The sequence below is a fragment of the Nomascus leucogenys genome, chromosome 2 (genome assembly GCF_006542625.1).
Source record: "Nomascus leucogenys isolate Asia chromosome 2, Asia_NLE_v1, whole genome shotgun sequence".
NCBI lineage: Eukaryota > Metazoa > Chordata > Mammalia > Primates > Hylobatidae > Nomascus > Nomascus leucogenys.
The window spans coordinates 154,672,389-154,689,684 of record NC_044382.1 but is presented as its reverse complement, the minus strand read 5'-3'; the positions used below and the strand labels follow the sequence as shown (position 1 = coordinate 154,689,684).

General features: G+C 64.1%; 1 protein-coding gene across 5 annotated transcripts in view; it reads right to left on the bottom strand.

The window, feature by feature from the left end:
- ZFPM1 (zinc finger protein, FOG family member 1) overlaps window positions 1–17,296 on the bottom strand; it is an 88,735-nt gene that overhangs the window by 31,167 nt on the left and 40,272 nt on the right. For all 5 annotated transcript variants that reach the window (XM_030820109.1, XM_030820095.1, XM_030820123.1 and 2 more), the window contains one exon: window positions 15,275–15,397. In XM_030820109.1, the coding sequence (XP_030675969.1) occupies window positions 15,275–15,397 (123 nt within the window). The remainder of the gene's footprint in view (window positions 1–15,274; window positions 15,398–17,296) is intronic.

Genomic DNA, 17,296 nt, shown 5'->3' with positions numbered 1-17,296 from the left:
GGACGCTGGTGCCCACCGAGAGTGTCAGGACACTGCCACCCCCTAAGAATGGAAAAGTCCCTACCAGAAAAGGCTGCTGCCCTGAGCCCTCACTAACCCTTCAGGCTCGTCCCCTCCACAGAGGAGGTGCTACCCAGGGGGAGACGGAGGGCTCGGGAGCCCAAGGTCTGCCTGGCAGCCCGAGGCTCTAACTGGGGTACGGGGCCTGTGCCTCGGGGGGAGCCCAGCCCCATGTGAGTCCCGGAGGCAGAAGGTCCTTCCGTGAACTGTGAATGTGTCTCCTCTTCTAAAAGCCACGTGTGGTTTTATGGGAAGCCACAGAGAGTGCTGTCATGGCACCAATCACCCCAACACAGATGAGAAGACTGAGGTCAGAGAGGACCTGGCCCTACAGAGAGGACCTGGCCCCACAGAGAGGACCGGGCCCCACAGAGAGGACCTGGCCCCACAGAGAGGCAGCTGGCTGTGAGTCAGATGCAGGCCAGGCAGAGGGTGGGGAAGACCAGGAAGCAGGAGGAGCCCTGCAGGCAGAACAGGCCGGCCCCTCCCCAGACACAGATCCCTCCATTCAGGAACCGTGGGCCCCCCAGACACAGCTCCCTCCCCTGTGCCGCAGCTCAGGAACCACGGGGGTCCCCACTAGCCCCTGAATCAAGCACCGTGCTACAGTGGGGGTTGGGTTCCTGTCCCGGGGCGCCGTGCTCATCCACCCTCCCTGCCCCACGGAGCAGCGCCCTTGCTGCCTCCCACCTGCCGAAGAGACCGCACTCAGCCTTCCAGCCCCACGAGGCCTTCACGGCTGGTGGGGTTGGGGGAACGACAGCTAAAGGCGGGTGGGGGTGGCGAGCGCCCTGAGGGCAATCCTGGATCTGCCGTCCGGCCACCGTGTGTGCAGAGACCCACAAACGGGCATCCACGTGGCCTCCGCTGCCCTTAGAACCATCCTCCTTCTCTTGAAGAAACGTGGCAGGACAGCAAAAATTTAAAAAAATAAAAGGCTTGTCATCTTTGACATGCTGTCCTGAGCCCGCCCATGCCGGGATGATTTTTCTGGGATAAATTCCCAGGAGCCAACTGCTGAGTCAAGGGAGGCAGCAGCTGGTGGCGCTGGGGCAGCCAGGACCGGGTGGTTCTGACCTGCGAGGTGGGGACCCTCGGCTGGGAGGGGGTCACCAAGGCCACTGCCTCCAGCAGCACTGGCTGGGAAGGGACAGTGGGGCTCTGGGAGGCTGGGGACAAGTCCAAGACCTACAGTGACTCCAGGGTGGATCCAGATGGGAACCTGGGGCCAAAGCCCCTGTCCATGGCCCAAAGCGGCCCACAGGGCACAGGGACGGGGTTGGGAGACGTGGAGGGGCACACACAGAGGCATCGGGCCTATGGGGCAGAGGTGGGTCCTGAGTGCCCGGCGCCCGGGCCCGTGGGCAGGGCGGGAGAGGGCGGGAGGCCGGGGTGGGAGGCACCCTCACGAGACACAATAAACCCCGAGATAGCATCTTGCTGCATCTCAGGCCCTGCTCGGCCCTTTCGGGCAGGATATGACCAGCCCTCGAGCCGATGGCGGCCCCTTTGTCCCATCTCCGGGGACCGATCTTATCAGCTGCGTCCACGGCCGCTGTAATGGAAAAGAGCAGTGAGGAAATAAAAAGTTACACGCAGAGAAGGAGGAGAGATAAATAAATAAATAAATAAATAAATAAATAAATAAATAAATAGGGGGGCGGGTGGAGCCGCGTCGGGGGTGGAGGAGCTGCTGGGAGGTTAAACCGTGGGTTGGGGCACTTGCAGGGCTAGGGTCAGGGGGTCAGGGCTCACCGGCCTGGTCTCCACCTCGCAGGAGCCACGTGAACTCACTGGGCCTCAGTTTGCTCATCAGCCCAGGAGTCCCCTCCCGGGCTGGGGTTGATCCCACGGCAAACAGCAGTGGCAGGAGGGCCCTGCAGCCACGCCCGCTACCTCCATCATCACCAGCACTGGCGGGAGGGCCCTGCAGCCACGCCCGCTACCTCCATCATCACCAGCACTGGCGGGAGGGCCCCGCACCCACGCCCGCTACCTCCATCATCACCAGCACTGGCAGGAGGGCCCTGCATCCACATCTGCTACCTCCATCATCACCGACACCAGCGGGAGGGCCCTGCAGCCATGCCCACTACCTCCATCATCACCAGCACTGGCGGGAGGGCCCCCGCATCCACACCTGCTACCTCCATCATCACCAGCACTGCGGGAGGGCTCTGCACCCACACCCGCTACCTCCATCACTAGCACCAGCCGGAGGGCCCCGCACCCACGCCCGCTACCTCCATCATCACCAGCACTGGCGGGAGGGCCCCGCACCCACGCCCGCTACCTCCATCATCACCAGCACTGGTGGGAGGGCCCCGCACCCACGCCCGCTACCTCCATCATCACCAGCACTGGCAGGAGGGCCCCCGCATCCACACCCGCTACCTCCATCACTAGCACCAGCCGGAGGGCCCCGCACCCACGCCCGCTACCTCCATCATCACCTGCACCGGCGGGAGGGCTCTGCATCCATGACCGCTATCTCCATCACCAGCAGTGGTGTCTGTTTCCCTCCTGGGCAGGAGGAGGTGGAGAAGTCAGGCCAGTGTGGGGAGGGGCCAGCCTTAGAGACCCTGACATGTCCCCAGCCGAGGCTGCACCCCCACAGGGAGGGCCCGCTGTACCTGTCGGTCAGGTGAGGACACCGAGGTGCCGTCTAGGGACCCAGCACTGTGCCCAGGACCTGCCTCAGCCCAGGGTGGCCAAGATCCGAGCTGACCACGCAGACATGCTGGGAAAGAGAAACTGTGGGCCCTGCCCTGCCCCAGCAGCCCCAGGCAGCCTGTACTGTCCTGTCCCTGTCTCACAGATGAGGACCCTGAGCCCAGAACAGGGCACAACAGGCCCCAGGTCTGCGGTGAGAGAGGTGACACCTGGAAGCCGGGTCTGCCGTTGTGCCAGCGGGAGGGTTCGTGCCAGTAACAGCAACAGCACTGCTGGCAGCAACAGTCCTAGCAAGGTGACAGCATGACCCAGACAGCAACAGCACCAGCAAGGTGACAGCGGCCAGGACAGCAGCAGCACTCTCTAGTAGTGCTGTTCCTGTGCTAGTGACAGTCACGGTGCCCACGCTGGTGGTGACACGGGCGTAGTGGTGGGAACAAGGGCAGCTGGGGCAGCAGCTGCCAGCGACATGCTTGTGGCCTGCCCAACGCCTGCCCACTGTCCCAAGGGTCCTCCCAAAAGCGCCTTGTGGCTGTCTTCCTGAGGAGGCCACCAGCTCATGGGGAGGGCTGGCTGTGTCCCCGGCCATGTGGCAGGCCGAGGAGGGGCAAGGAGGGAAGCTTCTGGGCAGCAGCCAGGGCTCCAGGGGCTCACCCAGGTGACACTGGTGGGCCTGCCCCCGAGATGTCTGGGAGGGGCCCGTAGGGCAACGGCGGGGCCCGGGTGGGGGCTGGTGGTGGGGGATGGCCGGGGCAGGAAGCTGGGTGGGAGGGTGGAGGAGGAAGCCAGCTTGATTAGCGCCTGCGGCCGAGATAGGCTGCCCTGGCCACAGATAGCCTCTCCCGGAAGGTGGTGAGGCCAGCGGGCAGCACGGCAGGCAGCCAGGCCCAGCCCCCGCCCCCCAACCACTGGGACGGCTGGAGACCCAGGGCTCCGGCTGCCCTCCTCATGCGGCATCCACTGTCCGCTCACCCTCAGCTGGCATGGGGCCGAGGAGGGGCCCAGGGAGCCCATGGGACCCTGGGGCCTGGGCCCGGAAAGGCTGGATGGGTGGGCCTGGGCCCTTCCCTGGGAGGCAGGCCTGTGGGCTCCGTGCCCACTCGGCCCCTCCCCAGCATGGGGGTGGGGTGGCTACCTGATCTCTCCTGGCCTCAGTTTCCCATCTGTGAATGGGGACACAGTGCCCACTTCAGCCAAGCCCTTTCCTGGATCTCCCTCCGTCTGCCCCTGAGCCGTCCTCCACCTAGCCAGCGGGAGTCAGGGGCCACGCAGGTGGGGTCCCCCACACTGTGCGCAGACCTGCTCCGTGTCCAGCCTGCTAGGCACCAGCCTCCGCCCTGTCCACGTGCCCGGTCCTGCCTGCCCCTTGGCCCCTTCGCTGCTCCCAAAGTCAGCTGGGCCGGCCCCACCCCAGGCCTCTGCACCCGGCTTCCTCTGCACCGGCCTGTGTCTCCGGCCCACTGCGTGGCCCCTGCGACTGCTGTCTCCTCCTCGGCGGCTGCTCTGGAGGCCGCATCAGGGTGTGTTTTGCTCACGATGCATCCCCCTGTCCATCACAGGGCTAGCACACAGTTGGTGCTCAATAAATGGAAGTACAAGGGAGTCAGTGAGTGCCAGCTCTGCCTGCGGTTTCGGGACCTCAAGGCCCAGGTGACTTTCCTGGGGTGGAGGCTGAAGTCAGGGCCAGGTTCAGGAGGCGGCTTCTGTATGGCCAGGGCTGGGGTGGGTGCAGGAGGTCAGCCAGGCCCCAGGATGCCGGCAGCCTGGCCATGGGGGAGCCACGGAGGCCATGGGGGGAGCTGGGGATGAAGGAAGGGGAGCCGGTCTCAAGGGCTGCAGATGGCTCTGGCCCAACCTCAACTCTGCCCAGGGGCTCCGCCCACAGGGCCTTGCGTGGAGAGGCAGGCCTGGGGTCTGGTGGTGCAGGCAGGACCCGGGTGCAGCCCCCACCCAGGCCTGGGGCCAGTGCTTGGGAGAGGGGAGGGAAGGGTGTCATGGGAAGGCTCAGGGCCAGGGGCAGCCAAGGTGTCCACGCCAACCACCCAGGGTCACGCCGGCCACAGCCTGCGACCTCTGAACTCAGTTTCCAACGTAAGTACTCTCTGCAGCCACAGGCCCAACGTGAGGGGGCCTCAGGCTCTGAGCTCACTGCTGCCTCACCCCTGCACTCACTCCAGATCAGCGGGGTGTCCCCGGCTCAGGGACTGCGCCCTCAGCCTGGGACACCGTTTCCAGACGACCCTCACTCATTTGGGACTCAAACGTCGGCTCAGCGAGCCCGGCTCTGCCTGCCCCTCGGACATGTGGGGTTCCTACCTCGTCATGATTTGGGGTGTCTCCCTCACCAGACAGCAGATCCCAGAGGGTCTGGGCTGTGCTGGCCTGAGCACGTCCCTCATACACACGCTGGTTGAATGAACATGCCACCACCTCCTTCTCTTAACCGCTCCTGGGCAGGACACCCATGTTCTTTCTGGTTCCAGGGCCCGTGTCCCTCGACCACACACGTCCAGGGCAGGCCCATCCCTGTCTATCCAGCACCTGATATGCGCTTGGCCCCAAAGTGCTCAGCAAACCTCCAGGGAAGGGGTGTGGCTGCAAGACACACAGCCCCTCCTCGGGTTCTGGCCCCGGCTCCCCAGGGCCCCCTCTGCCCAGCTGTGAAGTGGGGCGGGGTCTGAGGCTCCCTCTGGGGACCCCCAGGTGGGTCCCTGTTCCCTAGGACAGCCAGAGGAGGTGGCTCCTGACCCAGCACTGGGTCTGGTCTCTGGAGCTGACCCCAGGCTGACCCCTGCCGTCCGCCAGGGCCCCCTCCTCCCCCGTTAATCTAAGACTAATAGTGCTATCGGGGGCAGCGCCGGGCCGCTGATAAGGCAGAATAGCTGGAATGATTTCCCACCCACGCACACCGGGTGGGGAGGGAGCCAGTCGCCTATCTGCCCATCTCCCCGCTGTCCATCAGGCCGGGCCCCCGCTTCAGCCTCCATCCGATAGCAGGCCTTGAGGTTTGCATAGACGCTCGGCGGGCGAGATTAGTCAGACAGAGCTCGGCCCAGATAACCAGCCCGACGCCCTCACACACTCGGGTGAGGATTCCCAGCCTCGGGCAGGCCCTGTTGGGACCCTGGGGCGGGGGACCCTTTGTGGGCCTCAGGCAGGAAATAGCGGACAGAGCCCTCCTCCCGCCTCACAGCAGCTGCCTGTTCCCAGCGCCGGGATGCTGGACAAGATCACTCATGGCACGGCATCTGGACGAACACCCCCCCAAAACCCTTCAGGATACCCATTTTACAGCCAAGAAAACTGAGGCAGCTCCTTGCAGTCCCTGGCACTGAACCCCCGCCCTGACCCCTCTGACCCCCTTCCCCGCCCGGGCCCTAATGCTCCAGCCACGACTGACCACTTGAACCTCAGGCCCTGAGCCAGCTCCTTGTGCACACCCGACCCCCCTCTACTGTGTCTGTCACACCTTGGCATGGGGCTGAGGCCGGGGCCGTCCACCTGCCGCCCCTCCCATCTCTCACACCCAGCCTGACACTTGGGCGTCCCTTCTGCTGGCCAGCAGTGCCCTGGGGACGTGGCCAGCCTTCCCATCTCTGACACCAGGGTCCAGGACGGAGTGGGGATGGAAAAGTCATGACTTCTGTGATCGGCTAGAATTCACCTTGTCCACAGTGGTCCTGGAAAGGAACTCCACGTCCCGAGGCACTTACGGATGGAGTGAACTGGGAGCAGGTGTGTGCGGCTCCTGGGCAAGGGCAGGCCTGCCAGCCCCCCACCCATAGGCAGTGCTGCCCAAGTCCCAGCCCCATGTCCACTCAGGGTTGGACCACTGTGGCCAAGCCACCTCACCTCGCCGAGCCTCCATTTCCCTAACTGTAGAGCGGGACCCAACTCAGACCTCCCCTGCAGGACTGGCTGCTGGACGTGAGAGGTCCTCTATACCAGGAGTCGAGAGTGCCCCTCACAGGAAACGCCCAGCGAGAGGCAATCTCCTCAAGCCCTATGTACATGAGCAGTGCTGGTGTGCTCTGACGCCCAGCAGTGTGTGGGTGAGGGTCCCCGTCCCCACCCCAAGACCCCTCTTCTGTTGCTTTCTCTCCCCTGTGGCCCACCCTGGGCCAGGGCAGGTGGGAACTTTTGTTCTACATCCTGAAGCTCCCAAGTGGGGGCTTCAGGGTCCAGGGGAGCCCCCCATTCAGTCTCAGCTCCAGGGTACCCCAGGCCTCTCCTCCACCAAAGGCCCAGCCTCGCAGGCCCCACTTTGTGCCTGGAGTCAGTGGGGTGGGGCGGGGTCTGGGCTTCACGCGGATTGCTTGCCCGGGAACTGCACAGGCTGGGGCTGCACGTCGGTGGTGCACCTGGGTTGGGTCCCCAAGCACCAACCCAGCCCCACTCTGCCCTCCCTTTCCAATCCAGCCTGTCTCCAAGGCTGGGCTCCAGCCTGGAACCCCCAGCTCTGTGCTCTCAGGATAAAGCCGGCCCCACCGCTGTCACATCCTGGGCCTCTCACCTCTGCCCAGGCTGGTCCGTCCTCATGGAAAACCCTTCCAGGAGGCCAGGCAGGGGATGTGTGCTGAGCCCACCGGGAAAATTCTCGCTGACCTCCAAGGGCAGTGGATGCCACCGCTGGGTGCCCTCCGGAAGCCTCCTCCCTCAGCTCCAGAGGACTCTGGGATGGAGTGTCCAGCCCTGCCCAAAGATGGCCGTGGGGCCACATGGAGCCCAGGCTCAGGCGGGAGCCGCGGGAGTCACTGCTGGGAGCGTGCCCTGGAGTCTATGTGCAGTGCAGCCATGCTTTGCCCTAGACCACCCCAGCTCCCACCTCACAGGCAGACCCCTGTGCTCCCCCTGCCTTAGCACAACCCCCTCCCCATGGCCCACTTGCATTTTGTTTCATACATTTGGTTACCAGGAAAAAGCTCTAGGCCCCGAGATGCTTCCTGGTGAAGGTGACCCTACCACCCTGGCCCCCAACTGGGCTCCTGGCCGCTACCTTCCGTCCGGGGCCCATAGAGCCCCGGCTGCCCTCACGTTACTTCACACACACAGAGTGGTGGGAAAGTCCTGTGGCCTCTGAGGCCGCCTCCTCGCTCCCCGGCTAGCATGGCACACTTGGCACAGTCCTGCCCTTAGCGTCAGGTCTCAGGCTGTCCTTCCCACCCTTGGTGCCTGCACCATGCTGCCTCCCAGACAGATACAGGCAGAGCTGGGGGAGACTCGCTCTCTGCCCACCCAGCAGACCAGGCACCTCCTCTGCACTGGCACAGGTGGGCAGGTATGGGGCCAGAGGAAGGACGGACAAGTGAGGCCTCCTCAGTGCCCCAGGCAGCCCTGGGCGAGAAGCTTTCCTCAGAGCCCAATTCCCCTCAGTTCTGCCCAGCCTCACAGAGGGAGGTGGGGGAGGCCTGTTCCAGGGGGAGGGGACTCTACACTCCAGGGTCCAGCCTCCACGCTCTTCAGCCTCTTCCTGCACCTGTTTCCTTGTGGCCCAGCCTGCACAATTACTCTCCAGGCAGACAACCACACAGGGCCCGTGAAATGGGCCAGCCCAGGACCCCAGGGAGTCGAATGGGACCCCGGCTCCACCCCTCCAAGTCCTAGTGGGGCTGGCATGTCCGGGCGCCTCCATTTTCCGAGGCAGGAGCATCAGGACTCAGCCCCACATCCCACGATGGGACGGGCCTGCAGGATGCGCCACGGCCGAGCTGCTCCCGAGCGCGTGCAGGGATTATAGATTATGGCTTAGCCATTTGCATAGCAGAATCTTAAGCAGCCGCCCCTCCGGCAAACAAGGTCATTTCAAAGATGAAATAGGAGCTCTCCGCCTCCTGCCGCCCATCCTTCACTTTGCATTCGGGCTGGTGGCTCCAGGGAGGAAGAGGGAGTCCAGGCCCTGGTGGCCCCAGGTCTGCCTCCACCTGAGGTCCCTTCTCTGTGGCCACTTCTGGGATCACGCTCAGACCTCAGCCCTTCTCTCCTCCTGCCAGCCCCTCCTGCTGCCTCACTGGAGTCCAAGGCCACAGGCCCAGTGACCAGGCCGCACTCCTGCCCATCCACGCCTGCCTTGCCCCCGACTCAGTCCCTGCGGCCTCCTACCCATGCAGGGCTGCGCCCTCTACTGCCCCCTCTGCTCCCTACTGCAGGGCTCCGACTAGCCCTGGAGGCCCGTGGACACCCCCTCCTGGAATCAGCCCGTCTCCCTGCTTCCCCCTCGCTCTCCGGGTTTGCACCCTCCACTCCCTACTTCAGGTCCCCGACTCTCCCTGGAGGCCCGCGGACACCCCCTCCTGGAATCAGCCCCCTCCCTGCTTCACCCTCGCTTCCCAGGTTTGCTGTGGGTGGTGACGGCAGGGTTTGGTGTGTTGTGACCGGTCCCGGTGATGGGAGGCTCTGCCTGCAGCCTCTCACCCTGGCGGGGCGTCCTGCTTTGGACAGCGAGGTCCCACTGCAACGACCCCACTGGTGGATCCTTTCTGGCTTCCACCTGGAAGCCTCCCTGGTGCTGGGCGGGTAATGGGGTTTGGGGGCTGAGCTCCTCCTGCCATGAGGCCATGGTGACTGCCACCAACGGGGGAGCTCAAGGTGGCTGCTCCCGGCCCCTGCTCGGCCGCTTCTTGGTCGTGAAAAGGGGAGTTCCAGGTTGCAGATGGCGGTTTCTCCCCATAGAACCTGCCTGCACCCCCCAAACCGAGAGAACCCAGGCCACCCCGGGGCAGTCGACAAGCTCAAGGCCTGCAGCCGAGGTCTGGGAAGCGGCTCCAGCCACACTCTGCGCTACACACTCTGCAGCCCCCCTCCTCATGGAGGCTTCCTGCGGCTGTGGCTTTCCTTATGTCCATTTGACAGATGCGGAAACTGAGGCCTGGAGTGGTCAGGCGGCCTGCCTGCTGTCACTCAGCGAGGCTGGACTATAGGGCCTGTGCTCCCGTCTCAGAACAGCTGCCCTCATTTGAAGCCGTGGCGCTCGAGAGCAAAGCTGCTCGCAGCAGACAGAGCTCAGAACTTTTGAAAACAAAAACCAGCACCCACTGAGTGCCTCCCTGATCTCTTTTTAGGGCTCTGGGGACCACCGGGTATCAGGTAGGGCCAGGAAGGGGGTGGGGTGGGGGCAGTAACAGGGCCAGGAGATCATGGGAAGTCAAGGCAATGGCCACGTGCGCACCGGGACAGCTCTCCACACCCCAGGACAGCTCTCCATACACCAGGACAGCTCTCCATACACCAGGACAGCTCTCCATACACCGGGACAGCTCTCCATACACCAGGACAGCTCTCCACACCCAGGACAGCTCTCCATACACCGGGACAGCTCTCCGCACCCCCAGCTCTCCGCACCCAGGACAGCTCTCCGCACCCAGGACAGCTCTCCGCACCCCAGGACAGCTCTCCACCCAGGACAGCTCTCCGCACCCCAGGACAGCTCTCCGCACCCCAGGACAGCTCTCCGCACCCCAGGACAGCTCTCCGCACCCCAGGACAGCTCTCCGCACCCCAGGACAGCTCTCCACCCCAGGACAGCTCTCCCCCCAGGACAGCTCTCCACACCCCAGGACAGCTCTCCGCACCCCAGGACAGCTCTCCGCACCCCAGGACAGCTCTCCACACCCCAGGACAGCTCTCCATACACCAGGACAGCTCTCCGCACCCCAGGACAGCTCTCCATACACCAGGACAGCTCTCCGCACCCCAGGACAGCTCTCCACACCCCAGGACAGCTCTCCACACCCCAGGACAGCTCTCCATACACCAGGACAGCTCTCCGCACCCCAGGACAGCTCTCCATACACCAGGACAGCTCTCCGCACCCCAGGACAGCTCTCCGCACCCCAGGACAGCTCTCCGCACCCCAGGACAGCTCTCCATACACCAGGACAGCTCTCCGCACCCCAGGACAGCTCTCCATACACCAGGACAGCTCTCCACACCCAGGACAGCTCTCCGCACCCCAGCACAGCTCTCCATACACCGGACAGCTCTCCGCACCCCAGGACAGCTCTCCACACCCCAGGACAGCTCTCCATACACCCCAGGACAGCTCTCCATACACCAGGACAGCTCTCCATACACCAGGACAGCTCTCCATACACCAGGACAGCTCTGCATACACCGGGACAGCTCTCCGCACCCCAGCACAGCTCTCCATACACCGGGACAGCTCTCCTCAGCTCTCCGCACCCCGGGACAGCTCTCCATACACCGGGACAGCTCTCCGCACCCCGGGACAGCTCTCCATACACCGGGACAGCTCTCCGCACCCCGGGACAGCTCTCCATACACCGGGACAGCTCTCCGCACCCCGGGACAGCTCTCCATACACCGGGACAGCTCTCCGCACCCCGGGACAGCTCTCCATACACCGGGACAGCTCTCCCCCACCTCTCCGCACCCCGGGACAGCTCTCCATACACCGGGACAGCTCTCCGCACCCCGGGACAGCTCTCCATACACCGGGACAGCTCTCCGCACCCCGGGACAGCTCTCCATACACCGGGACAGCTCTCCGCACCCCGGGACAGCTCTCCATACACCGGGACAGCTCTCCGTACCCCGGGACAGCTCTCCATACACCGGGACAGCTCTCTGCACCCCGGGACAGCTCTCCATACACCGGGACAGCTCTCTGCACCCCGGGACAGCTCTCCATACACCGAGACAGCTCTCTGTACCCTGGGACAGCTCTCCATACACTGGGACAGCTCTCCGCACCCCGGGACAGCTCTCCATACACCGGGACAGCTCTCCGCACCCCGGGACACTCTCCGGTGCTTACAAAGTCCTTCTGCGCCCAGGACCTCACTTATGTTTGCAGCGGGTGTTGGGGGCCTCTTGGGTGTCCCTTGGGAGGAGGAGAGGGGCTGGGAGGCCTCCTCTCTGCCTGGTGTTCCATGGATGCCTCCAGGGAGTCCCTGATCACCAGGCACAGGGCAGCCTGGCTGGACCCACGGTGGAGCTGTTGGCGGAGGCACCAAGCCGGGCCTCTCCGCCGGGCTAACGCTGTCCACCTTCTGGATGTCCACAAGTCCCAGTCGCTTTCCCTGGGAAATGGGTCTAACCGGGGTCGGGGCTGGGGGCTTTCCCAGGACACCTGTGAGCCCGGGTCCAGCCAGCAGATGAGGGTCCTGGGCTCCGGGCGCTGCAGCGTGACCAGGTCCCATCCACATCCAGGACAGATGGGAAATGGGCTCAGGGTGCAGTCACTTCCCCAAAGCCACAGGGTGCAGAGTGCCCCTCGGTTCAAGCTGGTGCTCCTTCCACCCCAGATAGGAAAGGAGGACGGCGCCTCCCAGGCCACCTCAAGAACAGGGCCCCAGGCCAGGTTCAGAGGGGCTAGGGCAGGTTCAGAGGGGCTGGGGCTTGCACTGTTTCCCACCCTTGGGGATGGGTGGGGTGGGGAGCAGCTGTGGGCCAGAAACCATAAGACAGAAATTGGGAGAGAAAGGGGCAGAGACAGGGGTGAGGGAGAGAGGCACGGAGAGAGATAGAGAGAGAGAGAGAAAGAGAGGCAGGGAGGGAGGAAGAGAGGAGGGGAAAGGCAAAGAGAGGGAGAGAGGAAGGGAGAGAGGGAGAAGGCGAGCAGGGAGAGAGAGAGGCGCTCACACAAGACGGAGCATCAGAAAGAAGGTCTGGAGACAGAAGGGAGAGACGCTCAGGAGGAGCAGGGCAAATGTGGCTGATCCCCTATTGCACCCGGGCCACTGGACCGGTCACCTGGCCGGGCACTGCCCTTGGGGCCACTGACCCTGCTGGCCATCAACGCATGGGCCGCCCCAAGAGATAACAGCCCACAGAGCCTCCCTGGCTTCCCCGCGGGTGATAGCTCGGCCTGTGTGGGTCTGATAGGCCGTGGCCACTGCAGCGGTTGGCCGGCGGCCGCGTATCAGCCCATCACCGCCCACTGCACAGAAATTCGTATCTGTGGGAGCCGATAGGGCACCGCCCGGTCCTGAGGATGCACACAGCACAGGAAGCTCGGGGGTGCGCCCCAGCCCCAAACCACGGCCGGCCTCAGGGGCCCAGCCCTTCCCGGCGCCAGCCTCCATCCCCAGGGCCTCCTCTGTCTGGAGAACAGGAGGATGATCTAACCCCTCTCAACACCGCAGGGGTGGACAGGGACCTGTGGGGTGGCGATCAACCCAGTGTCTATGAACTCCAGGCCCAAACCCAGCTCCACCACCTCCCAGCCGCATGACAGTGGACGCGTCCTGCATCCCCGGGCTGGGTCTCCTCCTCCAGAGACTGGGGTCCCTATCTCGGCCCCTCTTGGGGCTGGTATGAGGACTGCCCAGCATCCCATCTGCCCAGTGGCCAACTGGGTCCCACAGGTACACAATGGTCCCTGCCACTGTGTGGGTGGTCTCCACTGATAAGAGTGTGGGAGCTCTGCGGGCCTGAGGGGGGCCTGTGGGCACCCTCCCTGCTACCCTATTCTACAGCCAGGGACACTGAGGCAGTCAGGGCGGCCCCTCCCGATCCCACAGCCCTGCCCTGCACGTGAAAAGACCTCCCTGTCAGGCTGACTCCGCAGCAAGGGCCTGAGGCACCAGCGCCTGACCAAGACTGCCGAAGGCACCAGCGCCTATCCGACCCCCGACAGGTGTTTCCGGGCCTGCTCCCCACCTGGTGTCCCTGAGGGGAAGGCACGCAGCCAACAAGTTTCTGCCACGGCGCCTGGGACCTCCACCATCTTTGGGTCCCAGGTGGGTAAGCCACATCGTCTGCCGTGCTGGATGCCCGGTCCCCCTTCCTGGGGGACAGCAGGGGGAGCCTGTGAGGACCGGTGGCCACGAGGCCCCAGCATTGCCTTGGGCAGCCCCACAGCCCATGCAGGTGTGACTCAGCTTCCCCATGGGGCCGGGTCATCCTCCTGGCTGTGGCTGCCCAGGCCCACCCCTCTCTCTGGGGCCCCGGCCGCCCTGTTGCGGGAAGGGGCAGTGTTAAACAGGTGTCCTCTCCACGCACGTGCCGCTGCTTACTTGCACCGGCGGGCACGCGGACCCATCGTGCACTCTCCCCTTGCTGCTGGGACCTCGCTGACCCCTTTCCATACTGGCCCCTGGGGCCCCCGGGAAGAAATGGGGTCCCTCTGCCTCAGCGATGCCTTCCCGGCTCCCCAGCACGGTGAGCGCCTCACCACGCGTCTTCTCTCCACAGACGGGGCCCTGCTGGTGTCATTATGGCCGCTTGCGCGCTCTGCAACGGCCATCTGCTCCCGGCTATATGCCTGGCACACAGCAGGCACTCAATAAATGCTTGCTGCCGGGCACGGTGGCTCACGCCTGTAATCCCAGCACTTTGGGAGGCCGAGGCGGGCGGATCATGAGGTCAGGAGATACAGACCATCCTGGCTAACACGGTGAAACCCCATCTCTACTAAAAGTACAAAAAATTAGCCGGGTGTGGTGGCGGGTGCCTGTAGTCCCAGCTACTCGGGAGGCTGAGGCAGGAGAATGGCGTGAACCTGGGAGGCGGAGCTTGCAGTGAGCCGAGATCGCACCACTGCACTCCAGCCTGGTCGACAGAGTGAGATTCCGTCTCAAAATAATAATAATAATAATAATAATAAATGCTTGCTGCAACTGCACATGTGTCTGGCTCAAGCACCTGCCCCTCCCCACGCTGTCCCTCCTCCACAGGGGACCTTGCAACCCCCACCCCGCCTCTGCTGGGCCCCTTCCCTCCCTCACCCACCAGCTCCCATGATGGCCTCGGCCAGGCAGCCCTGGGAAGCCACCCCAGACGCTACTCCAGTTCCTCAGACCACGGGATTTATTAGGAATGACAGAAACAACCTGACTGCCAGTGTTTCCTGTGTTCATAAATGAATGGAATTCACAGTCCCCAAAGGGGCCACAAGGAGAACACGTTCGTGGGACTTCTGGAGTCAGAACTCCAGCTGCAAATCACGCAGCAGAGTCACCAAACCACCCTCTAGGACACACCCTGTGGCCCGGGCCCCGTGGGGTAGTGTGGATCAGACTCCGTGGCCCGGGCCCCGTGGGGTAGCGTGGATCAGACTCCGTGGCCCGGGCCCCGTGGGGTAATGTGGATCAGACTCCGTGGCCCACAGGCTGCAGCCACTCTGGAGTGGGGTGGGGTCCTCTCCTGCCCTTCAGGCCTGAGCGCCTGCCTGGGCACCTCAGCACAGCTCTGAATCCTGGCCTAGCTGGGAAGGCCGTGGGCCCAGGCAGCTCAGATCCAGCCTCCTGTTCCCACCTCCCTGCCTTTCCCACCTCTGAGGATTCTTTCCCAGCCACCACTCTAGCTCCTCTTCTGCGGCCCAGACCAGGCTCTGACCCAGGGAACCCCCCAGCGCTTCCTTGAACAGCACGTGAGGCCCAGGATTGGAGCAAGGGTGCCAAGCTCCAGTGGTACCACCAGCTGCACAGGTTGGCTGACCTTTGGACTAGGTACAGGCCTGGGCCTAGTGGGTCTCCAGCAACCTACACACCTGCCCCAGCACCCACGTGGCCCTGCTCCCAGGGGCCGGGCCAGGCTGCCCGGGAGGCGATGCTGCCGCCGCCACCACCCGCGTGGTTACCTGGCCCGCTCCAGGGACTGCCCGGCTCTTCTTCCGTGGGCCTGGGTTCTGGTTCCTGTTCTTCCAGCTCCTGGGGGCCTCCTGGGGATGTGGGGGGCGGCAGCGGAGGGGGTGAGTTAACATCTGCAGAGAGGAAAACGCCGTCACATCCCTGCTGAGTGCCGGGCACTGAGCTGCCCCTCCCTGTAGCTGGGAAGGATGCTGAGGCGCTGGGCGCCGGGTTGGGGAGCTCGGGCCCAGAGCCACCACCATCTCCTGGCTCACTCTCACTGGGGTGGGACAGACATCCAAGTTTTCCTCTTGGTCTTTTAAAACCCCTCATCCCTCATTAATTGTTTCAGTGATAATTGTTATTCCAGCTGCTGTTGATAATTAGGGCACAGGATGGCCAACCGGCCTCCCCCGGTCAGCAGGCACATGCGCGGTCGCCAGCTCCCCGGTCCCCTCTGCTGGCAGCTGGGGGCCCCTCCACCAGGCCCTGCACCGATTCCAGCCCAAAGGGCATGTTTGCCTTCCCAGCTGGCCTGATAACCACCTCGGCCCCGATCGATGTGATCCCATAAAGCCCCCCCACCGCATGACGTCACGTGTCCACAGATTATTAATACCCGCGATAAGGGCTGTGATTAACATCAAATAAGTCAATCACACAGTATAAAAGTCCTATTATTTTTGGCTATAAATCAAAGTGGCTGGCATCTGAGCTCCAGCCACTGTGAGGGAGCCTCGCTGGACCCGCCAAGCCGCAGACACAGCTCCTGCGCTGCTGTCTTATCGCGCCCATCACCACGCTATCACTATGGCCTGTGCCAGGTGCAGGCCTGGCTGTTTTTTCCAGCTCCTTCCCGGGCCCCACCCCTGCCCCCATGCAGCCCTGGCTCCTAGATCAGATAAGGAGCCTGGCTCCCCGGGAAGCCGGCCCGGGTCAAAGTCCACCACTTGCCCTTTGCTGCGGCCCCTCCATCAGGGCTCCCTGCAGCTTGCGGGCAGCACCTGTGTGTGGCACTAAGGCTGGCGGCGGTGACAGCCAAGGGCCTCGGAGTCCACGTGTGCCACACGTGCCCTCTCCCCCCAGCCACCGAGGGACTGGCGCCCAGCTCACATGTGCAGGAACTGAGGCTCCGCGAGGGTTAAGAGCCCGGCCCCGGGTCCGGCCAGGGAGAGCTCTGGCTGCACAAACAAGCAGTGTGTGCTGATGGTGATGGCGGCAAGGACAGGGAGGAGTGGCAGCCAGCGGGTCCCAGGCCTCACCAGAGGCTGGGCTGGACGCCTGCACCCGGCCTGGCTGTCCTGGGGCAGGGATGCCCCTGAGTGAGCTGGGGGAGATGGCGGCCCCAGCCCTGGGGTCAAGTCCCACTGGCTCTGGTGACCCCGGGGCCTGCTGCCAGAAAAACGGGCCCAGGCACAGCAGGCTGGGCATGTGCAGATGGGGGGATGAGGCCTGCTGGGCTCTTGGGGCTGCGGCCCACCCAGTGGGGACCCTGACACTTAGACTGGGAAATGCTGGGGTGGGGGTCCCCACTGAGAAGCCGCCATCCCAAGCCAGGGACCGAGGTCTGCCTGGGATCTCCACCCCAGCCCCTCGGCTACGGACCCCTCTGAAACCTCTCCCCCACCCCCGTTGGCCTTGGAGCCTTTGGACCTGCTGTCACTGCCTCCTGGCATCCCTCCGCCCATCAGGGGCAGCCCCACGCATCCATCTCTCCTCCACCCCATCTCATGTCACCCACCTAGCACCCTCCCAAACGGTCCGGGTATGGCCACATCTCCTCCATGTTGGAGTGGGGGTAATTCACAGTCTGTGTACAAAGGGTTTCGTGGCATGGGGTAGGTATGAGATTGGTGCCTGGGGCTGCAAGTGGAGTGTGGAGGAGCTGGGCAGAGCCCACCTCACAACCTGCTGCTGTCTCTCTCGGACCTTGGAAAATGGGGATGAGCATGCTGACCTCTCCTGGCACCTCTGTCCCAGGGAGGCCCCTTCTCCCAGGTCTCTGGATGTGTCTGGGGTACAGCTGGCTCCAG